General features: G+C 40.0%; 1 protein-coding gene across 1 annotated transcript in view; it reads left to right on the forward strand.

The window, feature by feature from the left end:
- Positions 1-18212, forward strand: part of Trim55 (tripartite motif containing 55) — a 38951-nt gene extending 20739 nt beyond the window's left edge. Inside the window, exons 9-10 of the mRNA XM_028764288.1 lie at positions 1172-1459; positions 17210-18212. Coding sequence (XP_028620121.1) covers positions 1172-1459; positions 17210-17332 — 411 coding nt within the window. The 3' untranslated portion in view covers positions 17333-18212. The remainder of the gene's footprint in view (positions 1-1171; positions 1460-17209) is intronic.
- The last annotated feature ends 243 nt before the right edge of the window (positions 18213-18455 follow it).

The following is an 18455-nucleotide window of genomic DNA, read 5'->3' on the forward strand; positions in this document are numbered from 1 at the left end:
AGATCAGGACAGTTACAATGCCAGGGAGAAATGCCCTCTAGATGACTCAGAAGGTTCATCACCATTATTATGGTTAGCAAGATTTAATTTAATGCCATTTTTCTCTCAACAACACTTTCAGATCTGAGGCCATCTCTGTCAAGATAGAGAGAGAGAGCTACAGAGAGACAAAGAGAGAAAGAGTGTGTGTGCAATAAGAGTTGTTCATGGGAACAACCTTTTTTTCCTTAGTCAATGGAAACATGGAGTACAGTATAGAAATTATCTGAGGTGAGAAATGACAGCGACTCTACTTCAGAACTTTGCCTGTCATATACATGATAGAGGAAGTAACTGCAGAAAGCACAGTAGTTTCAGTAGCTTACCCTGAAACACAACTTTGCCTTCTCCTTGGAGGACAAGCAGATGAAGCTTGTTTTACCCTTTGTTAGTCATTTGAATCTTGTTTTATCATTTGTTAGTGATTTGAAGATAGTGTGGTTCAAAGTCTTTGAAGAGATACCTGATTAGTTTACCCAAGGCTTACACAAGGCCACTGTCCAGTTTGCGGCTTTATGTGGACTTCCAGGGCACTTCAGTGCACAGAATCCCAGTCATTGTATGTACTTGGAACAGCAAACTAATCAAAAATTCTGGTTCTGCTTCTGCGGGTTGAGGTTATTGACAAAAATAATAAAAACCCAGAGAACTCAGACACGGAATTGTATTTGGTACTCTGTCTTCACAGGAATCCAGGATATAACACTTTTTAATTCCTAGAACCTTGAACTTCTGAGTATCCCAGTTGCACTGGTGTTGAAAGAAGGGATGACATCAATGAGGGTTAGGTTTGATCAATTAGGTCAGCGTTGGTTTTTAAAAATCAGATTTTGGGACCCATGCATAATGCCAGAGTTAATTCTGGTTAATAATTTGCCATACTTGGTATTTTGTATGCAACATTTCACTCAAGGCTTGTGCTTTGCTCCTATCTGGGCTACCACCTAGTAGAAGGCAAAAACAGAAACATGCAGATGCCAGTCAGAGGCGTGGTCCTTTGATGGGCATTCTGCCCCAGAACCACAAAGAGCTCGGGGTGTTCAAACCCAAAGGGAAATAACACCAACTGCTCTTTCCTTTTTTTTCCTTCTTCTTTTTTTTAAAACTTGCCAACCCATCCGTTCTGATTAAGGGGGAGGTGGTGCCCACTGGCTCTCAGCAGACCACACAGTCTGAAACTTCAGGCCCTTCAGCAGCGGAAACTGCGGCTCCCTTGTTTTACCCTAGTTGGTATAAAGGCCAAAGCCGGAAAACCATCTCCAACCCACCTTGCACACATGGGAGTGAAGGTCTGGGTCAAACAGGGCCTCCGAGTGCGGAGGATTCCAGTGTGCAGTCCGCAGAAATGGCAGAAGCCCCAGCCAATGAGCAGGCAGCAGTGAGTACTAAGGAATCTAGTTCAACTGCAGCTACCTCTCAGGTTAGTGTTGACATTCTTGTGTCTGTATGCTTTTTCACACGTGCTGAAGCCCTGCTAGAATAGACACATCCAGAGAGCAGAGGGAAGCCACTGCTCTGGGAAAATGCAGCGCTAGCTCATTCTCCATCACTGGCTTGCACTTAAGCATTCTACCTGAGAATAAACAAAGAACCTAATAACGGGAATCCCCTTTGTTTATGGTGACTTCATCCAAAGCTTTCCAGGGGAAGGGGTGCAAATAAGCCTAGCTCAGAGGCATGCTGTGCAAAGCTGTTTTATCTGCAATGACTGACTGGCTGGCTGGCGTTGCTGGTTCTTTGTGAAATTTACTTGTCCTTATTCAGCCTTTACAATCTCCCCTTGGGCTTCCAAAGACTAATCACCTGCTTTGGAGTCATTCTTAGCAATCATCAAAAAATATTTTATTTAGTTTAAACTTGCTCTGTAAAATAATCTTGGATTTGTGTCTTCCAGAAATGTGCTTGCAGTGGTTAGATAGTCTTGGCTCAATTAAACCAGTGCTTCCTAACCTTGTGTTTCTCCAGGCAGGAAAACACAGGCTTTCCTGTATTTTTATAGAAACACTTGATAAAAAGTATTTGATAATATAAACTGGTAAACTTTTATTTTTATAGTGAAAATTTGAAGTCCAGGTCCTTCTTATGCTTCGTGAGATGTTTGTGTGTCTCCAAGAGCTGATAGAGCCCATTTACAGTTTCTTCCTGAGGAAGAATGTTAGTCAGGCAGATTCCTAATAATGTGTGTGAGGGGTGAGAATTGCTGGATGACAAGCTGTCACTCAACTTGTGTTGGTCTGTACTCCTCCACCATCAGATACAATGATCAGTGAATGGCATGGCTATCTTGTACCTGCTCAAGTGGACTCAGTCTTTCCAGGTGTCAAAGGGACATCAGTTTGGAGAGTTAAGAGGGTGGTGCTTTTGTATCTGATTGCTATTCACAGATACAAAATGATAAAAGTAAACTTTGTAAAGTAACATTTCTAGGGCTAGTTGTAGGTTAAAAACAAAAAACAAAACCGATGAGATGGACTGATTATTTCTAGACACTTTAGGGAGATTTCTGTATTTGATGAGGAAGGTTTTTTTCCTTAACAGTTGTGTAGTGTCTTCACAAGTAACACATAGTAGGTCTCTCATCTGATGCAAAAAGTTTGTATAAATGATATGTCTAAAAGAAATGATTTGTGATGATGTCAGTGAAGATTTCTTCTTGTTTTCTCACAGGAGTTAGCAATCTGCCTAGCACTCCTGGCTTTTCTTATTCTCCACTACATCTGGAGTCAGATTCAGTGCTTGATTTTTGCTTTAATGGGTAGGAAATATTTTATTTTCCATTTACTAACATCTCATGTATTTTCTTTCATAGTGTTCTTCCTCTGTAGGCTCAGAGATGAATCTCTCACAAGCCTTGAGGCTCAGCCATCTCTAAAACTGTTTCACTCAAGGCCTTGAGCTGCCTCCCTACAGTACAGGGGACCATGCATCCTCTCAAAGAGATTCCTTCCATTATCCCTGCATGAAGAACCTGACCCAGAATGGTGATTCTATAGACAATTATTCAGTAATCCAGTAGGAATGAACCTTCCAAGTGGCCATTACCAGGGTCCAGCTCAGCAGAGGGAGAAGCAGCAAAGAACCCATTCAGGAGCATGTGGGTCTGATGTAGGTTTAGGAGCAGCATTTCCTCTTTCTTTCCAGAGATGTTCAGGAGGTGCCTTGTCAAGATTGCTGGTCAGGTTAGTCTCTGCACTTGCCTAGGACTAAGTGATTTCTTAGTTCTCTTAGAACATTTATTCTCTTCTTGGTCTTCCCTTTGAGAGGATGTCTCTGAGACAAAGATACTGCAAGTGTAGCAGTCATTAGGTATGTTGAGTAAAGAGATATGCACATAGCAACCATAAGAATCTAAATCAAAGAAAAGCCACTATTTTGCTCAACAGTCCCTTCCTTTTGTTTCAACTTATACTTCTCACAGTCAAGCTATGAGGTTTCCTTTGGGAATGACATCTACATTTTGATTTTAATCCTTTGAAAGTTACCCATTCAGTTAGCAATATTTGAAGACCTCAAGTGCATGCACTTCTGAGTGAAGGACTCTACTGGCCTAAGCCCTTGCTCCCTGCGCAGTTAGCAAAGTCCAAGATCCGTGGAGCTAAAAGGCATCAGCTATTTTTGTTTCCTTAACCTATCATGATAGGTCTCGTTAGCCATCTGCTCTGCAGTGGCTGTAGGATCTCTGTGTACCAGCTGTATCTGTAACTGTGTGAGCAAAACCCCCACCCAACCTATATCCACAGTCAGCTGTGAACTTGTACACACTCAAATGTCCTGGGCATGCATATCATCTATTCAGTGGCCTGACTCCTGTTATTCACATTATCTGTGGTAAAATGGAATCATAGGCAATGGTCTCAGGGACAAAAACAGGAAGAGAAAGCTATATGGTTACTGGAAGCAGGAGCTAACTGTGGATCTGAATAATTGTCTGAAGAGTTCGGGCTACATTCCAAGAATGTTGGTTTGGAACTCTGTCACCATGTATCCTTAAAATATCCTCTGAGGATGTAAGGGGAGTGTCATGCTTTGTGGCTGTATGCATTCATCTGCCTGTGTGGTGAGTTGGGAGTGAGGCAGAAGGCCTGTGGGGTTTGATTCCCTGGCTTGATATGTGTTGTTACAAAGCCACCTTGATTATATATAGTTTTGTGTTTGAGAAAAGACATTTTTATGTACCAAAGCTAACCTGATCATAATGGGAGCCACTCTTGGACCCAGGAAATCAGACATAAGCAGGATTGTAAAGACCTCACAATGGTACTAAAGTCTGGTGCAACTGCAACATAGAGAACAAATAGATAACTGTCTGCCCAATGTACATTTAGCTTGTAATGTTACTCTGTACTAATGGTCTTCTCTTAAATATCTTGGATGTGATACTAGAGCTGTCCCAACTCACTGATGGTGATTACTAAATAGTCCCAGGTAAGGAGGTGGTATTGCCTTAGAAACCCAAGCATCACAAGCTAAATTGCTCACCTCAAGTTTACCTCAGCACCAATGGCTGAGCTGCAAACCCTTTAAGATGGCCTATTTCCAGGTACTTTACACATATTCCTTGTAAATCCCACCGTTGACTTCAGAACACAAACAGATCATTCTTGCATAATCTGGTCATGGAAAAACAGAAATCAACTCACTCTATACTGGGGCAGGAGTGTGAATGCACTACTTTTTAATAGATCAAAGGCTGATTGTTACCATTCTTGTCTTCATTTTCTATGAAAATCATTGTTTTCAAAATTTGGATTTATCCCACTTGTCAATTCATATTTTAAAAGGTGCTAGTTCTTTGCAGGAAGAACTTTGAACCTTCTCACCTTATTTTCTGCTAGAAAACTGTGTAGAGATCCAAGTTTAACCAGACTGCTGAGGGAGACTTATTCCTGTGTGTACTGTTCTTCTGGTTCATGTTTACTATATGTTTACCTGAAGCAAAGAGAGTTTGATAGAAATAACATTTGATGCTCTTCATGTGTTTATTTTAAAACTGTTTTTTTTTTTTAGGGGGGAAAACTTTATGAGGATCTTTTAGAGTTTCATGCAATGTGTTTTGATTGTATTCTGCCCTCTGTCAGCTACTTTAGAATGTGAGGATGCTAGTGCTGAGAAGTTTAGAGTCCATTGCAGGATGTTTCTATGGGGGGGAGTCACAGACTTGGACTGACACAAATCGTTCAGAGTCAACGATAATAATCGAGATGCCCAGTGAACAGACAATTCTTTGCATTTCTCAAATTCAATTTACTGTCATTAAATTCTCACAGAAACCCCATGCTTTCATGCTGATTTGCAAGTATCTCCCTGGGTACTTATTTGTAGCCAGTGGTTGCACAGGTGTTTCTCCTGCTTGTGAAGCTATGAACTCCTTGCAATCAGTGATGTCTGCCCTGATGTCCATGTAAGGGTTCTTAAGATCCTGTGGCTCAGTAGAACAATGGCAAGATGTACATATTAGAGGCAGTCTGGTGCAAGATGGGTGAAAATGTGTAGTTTTTAAAGCCAGCTGTATTGAGCTATACATATACTAAAGGATACAGTTTAATGAGTTGTGACAAATGTGTATTACTTTGTAGCTATCAATGCGGTTATTTAAAATGTTTCTGTCACCTTTCAAATTTACCTAGTCTTTAACAGTATTGAGTAAGAGTAAATGTATCTTCAGCTTTTATTAACTTTATCACTTTACCCTTATAGGTTTTGACTTATATTCTATTTAAGAAACATTTTCTTAATTTAAAGTCACAAAGACTTACTCCTATGCGCTATAGTGTTTTATAATTTTAGCCTTTAAGTGCTAGTGTGGTTCTGTTAGTCTGAGTATATAAGGTAAGGTTGTAGAAGTTTTTTTTTTTTCCTTTCTTGGTTGTTATGAACCTGTGCATTTGTTTCACTGACACATTCTTTTTCCTGTATTGAGAGACTCCCTCTTCCTTCTAGAAGTGTAGTTGACTAGACCCACATGGGTTTCTCTCAGTTCTCTTCTGGGCCATTTTTCTGCATTTTCTTCACCAACTGATTATTACAATTCTATAAAAACCTTCAAGTGAATAAGTTTGTCACCTTTGATCTTGTTTTAAAATTATTTTTTACTATTTATTAGTTTATTGTTTGTCTTCTTATGTTGACTTTTTCTTTTTTCTCTCCCTTTTTAATAAGGAAAGCTTTGTTTGTTATTATTTTTTTTTGTTCTTCAATATGAATGTTCAGTGCCATGGAGTTCATTGCTTTAGTTGGATCCCATGAGTTTTTAACATGTGTTTTTAAATTTTTCTTTAAAACACTTGTTGATTGATGTAATGACTTCTTTACTGATGCATGGGTTATTTAGATGAGAGTTGCTGAAGCTTGAGCCATTGGGGATTTTTTTTCCAGATTTAAAAAAAAATTTTTTTATTATTTGATTCTATTTGATTGTGTTTTAAAAAGAGAATTACTCTATATGCTTCCATTCTTCTAAGTTTATTATGATTTATGATTCAGAATGTGATTGGTGAACATATACATGTTCTGGGAAGTACAAGAGTTTCCTGTTGTGATTGTCATGCATTTTCCGTAAATATGTTATGTCAGTTGATAGATGATGTAGTTTCAAGTCTACAGTACTCATTCTGACTTTCTGTTATCAATTCTATTAATGGCCGAGAAAGGAATTTTTAGACTTCTTCTTATACTTATGAATTTACTTAGATGTTTCAGATCTATGAGGGAGTTTTCCTCAGATATTTTGAAATTCTATTTAGGTACTTTCATATTTAACATTGTTATGTTTTCTCCAACAATTGATTCCAAGATTAAATATTTTTTAATAACAAAACTTATCTCTTCTCTGCTCATCCCTGCCTACTCTAGGACACCCCAGAGTGTATATTCACATACAGGTTGTAGCTGCCATGGTATGTTTAAACCTTGAGTGGTAGTTAAAAGGGAGGAGCCTGGAGAAGAAGAGTGTTGAAAATCCTTAGGCATTATTCCAAATAGCAGACTTCAGGAAAAGTTTCATGATCTGAATCCAACATGCCTGTTTTCCATTCTCCGTAGCCATACACAGAACCAAAGGCAGTACCTAAGCTAACTATGATCTGGTGATTGGTTTGTTCTGTGGGGCTCTGTTTTTAGTTTTAATTTCATCTGGTTTATCAGCTAATATCTCTGAGCATTTTCATGACACACCTATGCCCAACATCTTCCCTTAATTAATTCTGAGTAAGTACTCAGGAATGGAACTATTAGGTTGTAGAGTTGTATGAATAACTTCTCCAGAAACTGTCGATCTGTTTTCCACACAGTTTAGTAAATTGTGTGCTCCCACTAAGAATGTAAGTGTTCCAGGTTCCATCCATCTTAGCCTATGGAATATTGCATCATCCTCTACACTTAACCATTGTAATGCATGTGTGTTCTTTCTTAGGGTTTTAATTCACAATCTCTTGTCAATTAATTCTGGTTAGCATCACTTCATATACATATGCTGAAGTTTCCACAGAACTACAGAAGCAACTCTGCCATAAGTAGGTGACTTCAAGCACTCAGTGCCCTGTTGGCTCAGAAGGACTGACCCATAAGGAGATAGAGTACCCTGCCTTGTTGCTTTCTACCTAGTGTATCATCATCCCAGAGACAGAGCCTTAGTAGCAGTGTGGGTTCCCTGTCCCTTAAGGATCATGATGCTAATATAGAAGAGGGTATATGCAGGTGAGATGCAGTGGCTCATTACAAACAGAAGCAAAGGGAAAGTCATCAAGGAAATGCAATCCATAGCTGTCTTAGTTCTCATCTAGGATCTAAATTGTACATATTATAAAGATGTCCACAGAGTAAAAAATAACGAAGCTGATGAAAGAAGAGAGAAATGGGAAAGAATATGATAGGGGACTGGAAGGAGGAAGACAGAGAGAGTGTGTAGTGATCAGAAAGACGAGTGTGTGTGTGTGTGTGTGTGTGTGTGTGTGTGTGTGTAGGGGTGGATGAAGTGATCAGAAAGTCCAGTGAGGAGGCAGGAGCTATTGGCTATTCTTTGTTTCTTAGACTTTCAGAGCAGTACCTATATCCAGACCTGAACCCTCATCAAATGTCGTGCAATCCAAGATTTAAACCCCTGAAAGCACTCTTATTCTTTGAGCCAAAGTTCCAGACCTAACAGCCAGTGTGAACCTCTGTATCTCCACTCAGTGCTACAAACAAAAAAGAAATAAAATAATATCATTTTTATACAAATGACCTTTGAGAGTACCTCATCCACCGTGGTGTCAAGTGTGCAAATATCCCTCTTAACGCCACCAGAGATTGAGAGGTAAGAAATGCAGGAGGTAAGAAGGCCAGGAAGCTTCTATATGTGAGACTAATTTCACAAGGTATTCATTGCATTAAAAAAAAATAAGAAAACTAACAGAGACAGGAGAGAGAGAACATGATTTCCCTTGAGTGTGACTATATGTCCTGTGTTCTTTGAAATGATATATTTAGTTTTCCAAACAAAGTGAATGAAAATTTAGCTATGTTCCCTAAATTTAATTGAAGTATCCAGGGTCAAATTATTTTCAAACAGAGTCCCCACTGAGATGGATTGCACAGTGTTTCTGGAGATGCAAGCTTACAGTCATTGTCCTGTGGGTGCTTTGTGATGAAATTCTCACTGCAAGAAAGAAAGTGAAAACTGATAGTGCTTAGGAATGGCCTCCTTTTACTGGGTAACATTGTCAGGACCTAATAATGCTAGAAATGAGGAGAAGATGTGATAGTGAGATACAGTCACTTCTGTATAGAAGAAGGTTGTTAGAGGGAAGACAGTGTTTCTTTGCAAATAAGTTTTGATGGGCTCATTCTTTAACATTGCTTTTTGCATCTGTGTCTTACAACACAGAAATTTTATTTATTTTTGCACTTTTATTCTTCTGCCGAGAAAGTGACATTTTAATAATGATCAATTTAGCCATTTTACTTAAAGGTCAAATAGACAAATCAACCCTGAAATTAGAGGATCTGTTTCTCAGGAGCAAATAGTAACTGTCACTTTAACAGGGAGATAAAATTGATGTATCCATTTTAAAAAGCCAAATACTATGTAAACTGTTTGAAGTCCTGTCATGAATTCATTTCCCCAGGTTTTGTGAGTGAACACTGGAAAGGGAGCTCTGGGGGAGCTGGGCACTGAGGATGACCCTCTGGGGGAGCTGGGCACTGAGGATGACTCTCTGGGGGAGCTGGGCACTGAGGATGACTCTCTGGGAGAGCTGGGGACTGAGGATGACTCTCTGGGGAAGGTGGGTACTGGCAATGACTCTCTGGGGGAGCTGGATACTAGAGATAACTCTCTGAGAAAGCTGGCCACTGGGGATGACTCTCTAGAAGAGCTGGGCACTGGGAATGGTGCTGAGGGAGCTGTTAGGACAGAGATGGTCCAGCTTGCTTTCTGTACTTTTAAGTGGCTTACTGTTCTGATTTAATTCAGACCTTTGCTAGTGTAGCCTATCCTACTTGTTACTTTGTCTTCATTTGTATATCTCAGTGATTTTCATGAAGCACCTTTTTTCATATGCTGTTGGTGAAGTGAGACATTTTGTAAATGTACCCCAAATTCCCTGGTTTGTGGTAGCTTCTGTAATATATGTGTACATTGCTTCATTTCATGCCTCGAATCATCTACAGAGATTCTTTACTTAATCCCTACATCAGTCCCACACAGAAATAAGAATAGTGGGGGCTTGCTCAGGATCACAGAGCAGCTGGGAGCTCAGTGCTTTTTGTCTATATCCTTAAGCCCAGAGTGTGATGTGCAGTGTAATGAAGGTCACACTGGCATTGAAAAGGATTGAGTGCCCCTGCCCCAGGATCTCTGTGACCAAGAAGCTGTCTACTTTGATTCACTACTCATGATGGGCTGCAAAGCTTTGCAAAGAACCATGGGTTGGTTTCTAAGCCTTCAGTATGTCCATTTATAATAATAGCTTTATTTAAACTAAGACTTTCTGTCTTCTATTGTTGAGTCAGCTCATCTTGATTTTCACATTTGATTGTTTACTCATTACAATGTAGAGAAATCTTTGTGTGAAAAATTATGGCTCATCCTCAGAAAGAGAGAAAATGTACATGGACACGATACCATCCCAGCTGTGAGAGCCATACCTGAGAAGAAGGCTGGCTTTATATCAATGTCAATAATCCACAGCAGGGAAGATGCCAGCATTCTCCTCAGGGTTAGGAAAACGTGAGTACATTTAATTCCATCTGACAGGCCCAAGACTATTGCACTGGGTCTAGTCCTCACTTTCCAAGAAGGATCTACTCACAGCAATACGTCTCCCAAGTCACTCCTTTCCTGTTCACCTCACCACTCAGGGTATGAGAATGCAGATCCTCTCAAGAATAGATGAACTTTAGTGTGTTCCTTCCTGACTTTAGAGACTCACTATTACGAGTCCCCTAGCATTCATGAAGACCAGATACATTTTTTCCAACTCTGTGCTTCATTATAACATATGCTGTTTGATTTGTTTTAAGGAGAAATGCCTGTATTCTTGTGAATGGAGTGCCTATAGTATTTCCAAGGCTTAGAGCTACGGAACAGACTTCTGTCACTTTCACAACTGGTAACTGGCCAAGGATCTGAGCTGTTCTTACCTTCTCATTCAAGAATGTGTAATGTATGAGCTATCCAAGACCCAGAAATAGTTTTTTGAATAAGCATTCTAAATACTCAGGATTTCTGCTCACACCTGTTTGAGCATCCGGCTTTGATTCTCTGATCCAGGTTAGCAGGTTAAGAATGGATGCTGGATGGCTGCCCATGTGAAAACCTCAAGGTTAGCCTTTTCCTTCCCCATTCCTCAAGGCAAGCAGACTCATTATAGCTGGGAAAGGGTTCTTTTGAACTGACCTAAAAAGACTGGCACTTAACACACAGCAGTAACCGGACTCTGTCAGGTTGAATTTCTCTTTGGGATCCAGTGCAACTCTCAAGCACTGGATGTGGCAGCCTGAGTGTGCACACTTGGATCCCAGTCCCCTGCCCCCACTTGGCCATTCCTTCAGTGGCCTGGTACCATTGATCTCCAAACATCCCTAAGTAATCTGTTGTCTGGAGGGTGTAGACTGAGTCATCACCATCCATTAACGTCTTCATGACATTGCATTTGATCACCCAAGGAGAAGAACACAGCTGTGGTAAATCTATGGTGATAGGTCATGGTCGTGAGTGGCTTAGAGATGATCCTTTGGAAAAGAGAAATGACTAGAATGCACATCCTGGGAAGCTGACAGGCAGCTGGGGGCATTTACCTTTACTCTTCTACTTTGGGACAGCTTTAAAAAATGTCCTACCTAAGTGTGGCTTCAGAGAGTCATATCCAAGTGAAGGCCAGAAGAGCATCTGTTCACTGTTATTTATCCAGGGGACCATGTGAGGCAGATGCATTTAGGTAAAGGGGGATGCTGAATTAACTCTTTGTGCATTATCACTACACCCAATTAGATCCCCATGGTCAGCACCCAGGGACCAATCTGCTCTCAAGCGAATCTGACAACAGTTTCATGATTTCATTCATGGTCAAGAATCTTGCCATAGATTCACTTTAGCTCCCTCTTGCCTTAATCAATCACATTGAACATAGAAATCCAACAAAATCTGCACTGAGAATTTCTACTTCTTTGTTTTGCTTTACAATTTCCTACCAACCAACCAACAAATAAAAACAAAACAAAAAACACCTGTTAAGAGCTATGAGCTGCAACTGTGGGTAGAGATCTATGGTAGAACTGATGGTTAGCATGTACAACGAGGCCCTGGGTGCCAACTTCAGCCTCCTGGAAAACAAAACCCAATCAACAAAGTGGTACTAGTGACAAAGCAGGTTGAAGTGACAGATGTATGTTGGCACAGGCATAAACACAAGGTGGTGACTCCTGGCCTCTCAGTTCTACTCCAAGCTTAGCTACTGTATATGCACAGAAACAGACACAGTTCTTGTTTGCTTTGCAGGAGGGAGGTGAGGTGCTTCAGGTTTGCAGGATGAGGAGGTGAGTGGTAGGCACATAACCTGTCCAGGACCAAGGACTGCTTCGTTTGTCATGCAAGCCACACAAGCACATTTCTGCTTTGTCTGCAGAACTTCTAAGTCCAGACTTTGATATTAAGTCACTTTTGTAAAAAAGGTGTGCCAGGGAGATAGGAGAAAGAACAGCACATTTACCATCTCTACCATTTTTTTTTATTGTATGTGTCAGCAATGTTAACTGTATTTTGTAACCATCCCCTGGACACTTTTTATCTTGCAGAAATGCAAGTCAAAACCTATTAAACAAAACCTTCCAACCCTGCTTCCTCTACCTCGGGCCCTGACAACCTCTCTCTGTTTCTGTGAATGTGGCTGCACTGGGAACATGAATGAAAGCTCACATTGTTTTACTTGGTGTATCTGATTTCTTTCACTTATCAGAAGGTTTCTTCATGATTTGTATATGTCTTAGTATATACCCGAGTACATATGAAAGCTGAGCGATATTCCACGGTATGCACATGCCACGGCCTATTTACTCCCTCTTTTGGAAATTGCTTCTACTTCTTGGCTGTTGTGAATAACACTGCTATGACATGGTGTGAAAACCTGCGCAGATTCTTTCTATCAGGTTTTTTTTTTTGAGCATATACACAGATGTGCAATTGTTGTACGGTATGGCATCTGTTTAATTTTCAAAATATTTTTATTATATTTACTTCATGGGAGGGCAAGTAAAATGGTGTGTCTGTAGGTTAAGACAGCTTGTGAGAATCAGTTCTCTCCTTCCACCATATGAGTCCTGGGGCATCAAACCCAGGTAGTCAGACTTGATACAAGCATGTTTTACCCATTGAGCCATTCAGCTGGCCCATGTTTAATTTTGTGTTTCCCCTATGTGATGTTCCATAGCGATTATCCATTTTACATGCCCATCAACACTAAACAGTGGTGATCTTTGTATCTTCAGTCCTGAATGTTTGATATTTATAACTGATTCATACTTTTAAAACTACTATAAACCATCTGCAATCTGGAGCTGACCTGTTTATGAGTCTGCTGCCCATCAGCCTCTGGTCTTAATCTTTATCAGCAAGAGGTGATTCAAGGTGGCCTGGATGGTCAAGGAGAATCCCTGCACAGCACATGTCCCTGGGTGGAAGCACTTCATTTTACCCTGCTCTCCAGCAGGGTGAAGCAATAAGCTCCTGTCATAAGCTGACATCACTTACCCCTTCTCAAAGCACTTTTAATAACAGTGGTAAAACAATATCAAAGGAAAGGAAAATGTGTTGTGTCCCTTGAGAAACTTGTTTTATGAATATCCAGAATACTCAGTCAAACTCACCTCAGGAGAATAGTGGAGGGGAAGTATGTTATTTCTTTCTGTGGCAAATTTTGACCAAATTCCATCAAGAATTGAGGCAAAGGTGAAATTCTTTCTCTTTATTCCACTGCTGTTTTTCTTTTGTGAAGAAACTTTGTATTTGTCAAATTCTTATCACTGTGACCAGATTCTTGACAAAAAGCAGACAGGCAGGCAGTCAGGGAAGGTAGAAGACAGGGAAGAAATAAGGAGGAAGGGAGGGAGAGTTGATGGTGGCTCACAATTTGAGGGCACAGTCCAGCATGGCAAGGAAGGCATGGAGTAGGGACAGGAGGCAGCTGCTCATGTATCCTCTGTCAGGAAGCAGAGAGGTGAATGCTGGCACATAGCAAATTTCCTCCTTTTCCTGGTTTTTATTCAGTCTGGGACCACAGCCCATAAACGCTGCTGTCCACATTCAGAGTTCATCTTCAGTCCTCAATGAAACGTCCCTGGAAAGGGCCTCACAGGTATGCACCAGTGCATCCAGGTTGACAGTGAATGATATACATTGCAGCCACCTAAGGGAAATACTAAAACTTGAAAATAATGTGTACTGGAAGCCCCTTGTCGTCCTCTTCACACAGAGTGAAGGGAGCCACGATCAGCACATTGTTCTGCTCTATGGTAAATATCTTGCCAAAAATAATGTACTTTTTATAATGAAGGACAGCTAACTTTTGAAAAACAAAGCAGAGGACTCCATTCAGGGAAGACTACAGGAAGAAAGTATGCTTTTGTTTTGCTGGGTGGTGGTTTCTATCCCTCCTGAGCTAATCCTAAGAGAGCTGGACCACTTGAGACACACAGAAGAGCATCACAGATGACCACGATTTGACCACATGCCCAAAGAGGCATGTCATATAAATCACCTCCAGTTCTGGGAAGGTGATGTAGTAAATATAATTACCATACAGTCTTTCCTCGCTGGAGATTATTGATAATGTATACCTTCACCAGAAATAGTCCCAAAGTCATTCTGTGTGACAGAGGAGTCTCTTCACTCTGGTTAGGAATGAGAGGAGGGTAGAGGGAAGTAGAGGGAGAAAGGAAACAGGAAGAAAGCACTGCATATGAAGCAGGCATGCAAAAAGTGTTTTGTGTACATTTCATTATTCAGTTCTTACAGCAGCCTCATGACATAGAATCTAATGTCCATTTTACAGAATCAAAAACCAAGCTCAGAATGGTTAATTATTTGTCCAAGTCAAACAGCTCTAGTAAGTAGTTGGTCTGCAGTACTAGTTTGTTTCTTTGTCACTGATAAAACACTGACCAACTTAAGGAGAAAAGGTTTAATTTGACTTAAAGGTTATACTTCACCCTCCCAGGAAGCCAAGGCTGGAAATCAAGGTGGGAACTTCAAGCAGAAATCATAGACGATTTTGCTTACTGGTTGGCTTAGCTACTTTTCTTACACAGCCCAGACCCATAGATCTAGGAATAGTACCACCCACAGTGGGCTAGGTCCTCACACATCAATGAGCAGATATGCCCACAAGGCAATCAGATGCAAGTGATTCCTTAGTCCCTCTTCCTGATTGAGGTTCCCTCTTCTTAGGTGTGTCAAGTTAAGAGCTGAAACTTACAATGGCATCTGAGAGTCAAATCCCTGCCACATGGCCAGGGGAGCTTTCTTGCTGAAATGGTTAGTAAATTTGCAGCCCAAGAAGATAGAATAAGCACTGAAGATACTCCAGATTATCTCTGCTCCTGATCCTTTCTGTCACTTTCTTCTCAGAAAGAGACAATTTATCAGTTCACATTGTTTGAATAACAACACACCAAAAAAAAAAAAAAAAAAAAAAAAAAAAGAGCCTGGAACCATGGCAGGTATAAGAGCAACATATTCAATGATTTAGTCTGGGTTTGACAGCTATCTGGATCAGCAGCTGAAAATTTAAACAGCAGCTTTAAATATTAAAAATTTAAACAAATATTAAGTCTTAAATTATTAAATATTTAATATTAAACCAAATATTAAAACAGGTAGGTTTAATATTACCTGTTTTAATATTTGGTTTAGCAAGCAAATTCCAAAAGCACCCAAATCATAGCTGGGCAGTCAAAGGGCTCTGAAGATAATTTACTCTACCTTGATTTTTCTTTCTTTTTTTCAGACAGAATCTTAGGTAGCCCAGGCTAGCCTCAACTTATTATGCAGCTTGAACCTTGAACTCTTCTACACCTGGCTTCACCTCAGGGGATATCTAACTCATTACCAAGAAAACCTACTTTACTTGACATCCCAGATTTTAAAATGCTTTTACATGAAAACAGTGTACTTTACTTCTAACCTGATATGACCTCACAGCCTTTATTAACTTGCTACTGGGAAGCAATTTAATATCAAAAAAGAGAATCCTAAAACCAAATAACTCACTATAATTGTGTTGGTTTTTTTTTTTTTTGAATGACAGCTGAAACCTGTATTTATGGCGAGATCTGGGAAGGTGCTTACCAAACATTCATTTTCCTCTAAAGGCTATTTTGCACAGCAGCAGTATACTTATACTTACCTATGTTCTGCTTGGTCTGACACCTCAGCCCCACCCCAGGGCTTCTGCACTGGGTACACATGCTGCCTCACTGCTTCAGACCCTGTGTCATTTCCATACTGCAGACTTTATCAGGAAATGTGAGAACGCATTTGATCATTTTCCGTGCAACAAACCAGTTCTATCATGGTCTCCTTACAGTCCGAGTGAATACAATCAAATTACAGATTGTAATCAAATTACAATCAAATTTTCATATGACTGTCTTTGTTCCACTAAGCTGTTATTTTTAAAACTCAAAACAACATGAAGTTCATTTATAAGATTGTGTTGGTCAGCTGAATTAAATTTACAATCTGTATCTGTCAGATATTTATCAAAAGTATCTTCTTAGAAGTTTTGATATTAGATTTGATTTTGTATGAATGTTATAAGATTTTATTGCCTAGAGATATTCACTTCAGGATTTGCTCAAGATTAATACCTCAGCTTTGCAAAACTGAAGGATTTTGCAGAATTGAAGCCATTTATAAACATATAAATGTATGCATAGCAACATTTTGTCAGGGATATCCTCAAGTATGATTCTTTTATATAGAATGGTTCACGGCTATTGTCTTGGTCCAAGTCTGTGGGCATGAACACTGCTGCTCCCACAACACTGAGATAACCCAATGCTGGGTTTTTGGGAAGCAAACCCCTACTGATGGCACATGAATATAATCTGGTAGAAACTTCTAATGTCCGCAGTGGAGGCATTATATGAATATGAATATAAACTGCAGTGTCATGATATAGCAATATCATTTAAGTTTGGGATCTCCCACCCCTTCACTTCTGTCTTCTCTCCCTCACCCTCTGTGTCTTATATGACATTGGGGATGAAACTCAGGCCTAAGATGTGCTGGAAAAGTACTCTATCAGTGAGCTACAAATTAAAAGTTTAGCAGGATTTTAATAGTTTTGCAGATTTTTGTAAACGTAGGTATCTGTGTGTTTGAATGAGACTGTCATGTCAGTAAATCATGAAGAACTTAACTAGGGAAAACCAAGCAGTGTAAACTGGCCCCTCCCCACCAGAGCTCCCTTCCACTGCATGTGCTATTGCTATTCCTTGTGAATGATGAGTGTGAATCACTTTAGTGGCTCTTGACCATAACTAAGATTACGTGAGCTTGCTTTCTGTCCCTAATAATAATTATGCTTCATATAATTACTATTATCATCCTTTCTCCTCAGTAGAACAGTGACTGGACCAATTCCCCAAAGGTCTACTCTCTCCTTCCTCTCATCCACATTTTCTTCTTTTGCAGATTGGATTTGAGGCCCTTTCTCCCCAGGGACAGGATGCAGCCTTGGGGAGTGGGGGTGGGGCTGATTCTGAGCCAGCTCGCCATGTCTTCTCCTTCTCCTGGTTGAATTCCCTGAATGAATGATATTTATTCTTGTTGCTGCCCCCTGTCTGCCTGACTGAGAAGCACATAGGCAACAGGAAAGGGTGGAAATTCACCGCGATGCATATGAAGGAGACCTCTGGACAGGACTTCTCAAAACAAAACAACACTCTTTAATTCCAGATGACTTATCTAACTTGTTGAAAAAATGATTATGCTCAGAACAAAGTTACAGAAAATACTCTTCTGAAGAAACTTGATCTTAGGCAAATCCTTTATTGTGTGAGAAACATTTTAAAGGTTGTGTAGGTGTGGTGCATGTGTGCACATCAGCTGTAAGTGGCAAGTGGTATCAAATTGGTAGAACACACTCCTCTCTCTAGGCTTCTTGTTATTTTAGGACATGTGTGCCTTTTGCTTTTCTTCTTAGCATTGTGAGTGACATTCAGTGTCAGTTCAGAATTGACTGATTTATCAAAATATGGAGATTGGTCACTGACCAAAGCTCTGTAGGGCGCTATAGACCTTCCTCTTCCCTACAGATGTCACGGGATGTGCAGCCAGATGTTTTCTTTACATGTGGCCACACTTCCATAGTCCAGAAAGCCAAAAGTCTAGGGCAACTCTTTTGACATTTTTTCTAAACTTATTTACATATCTCATAATTTTATATCCATATGTCAGGCATTTTAATTGAAGACTTTCTGAGAGGAACTGTCTACTTTCTTATGTGTCTGCCATAGCAGCAATTTGATAATCTGTGGAAAAACTGCATGTATTTAAATATACACCCATTTCTCCCCTGTGCGCTCTCTCTCTCTCTCCCTCTCTCTCTCTCTCTCTCTCTCTCTCTTTCTCTTTCTTTGTGCCTTCATCACATAAGTGTAACTTTACTTTAAATAAACTTTTAAATGAATGTTTTAAGAACTTTAGTCTCCTAGCAATTTATCCAGTGATTTATGTTTTATTATTAAGCCATTAATCAAGCATATCCATTTCAAGGCCCCCAGAGAAGTGTCATCTATGTATGTATCAAATACAAATTAATGTTAAAGTATTGATTATGGAACCAGAATTTTTAGAGCTGTAACTAAACTGCTAGAGAAAATGTATTGTCCAACTAATTAGATGTGCTGTTTAATTTTAGAAGCAAATAACAGTCCTA

This window comes from Grammomys surdaster, unplaced genomic scaffold (genome assembly GCF_004785775.1).
Source record: "Grammomys surdaster isolate TR1022 unplaced genomic scaffold, NIH_TR_1.0 62, whole genome shotgun sequence".
NCBI classification, from domain to species: Eukaryota; Metazoa; Chordata; class Mammalia; order Rodentia; family Muridae; genus Grammomys; species Grammomys surdaster.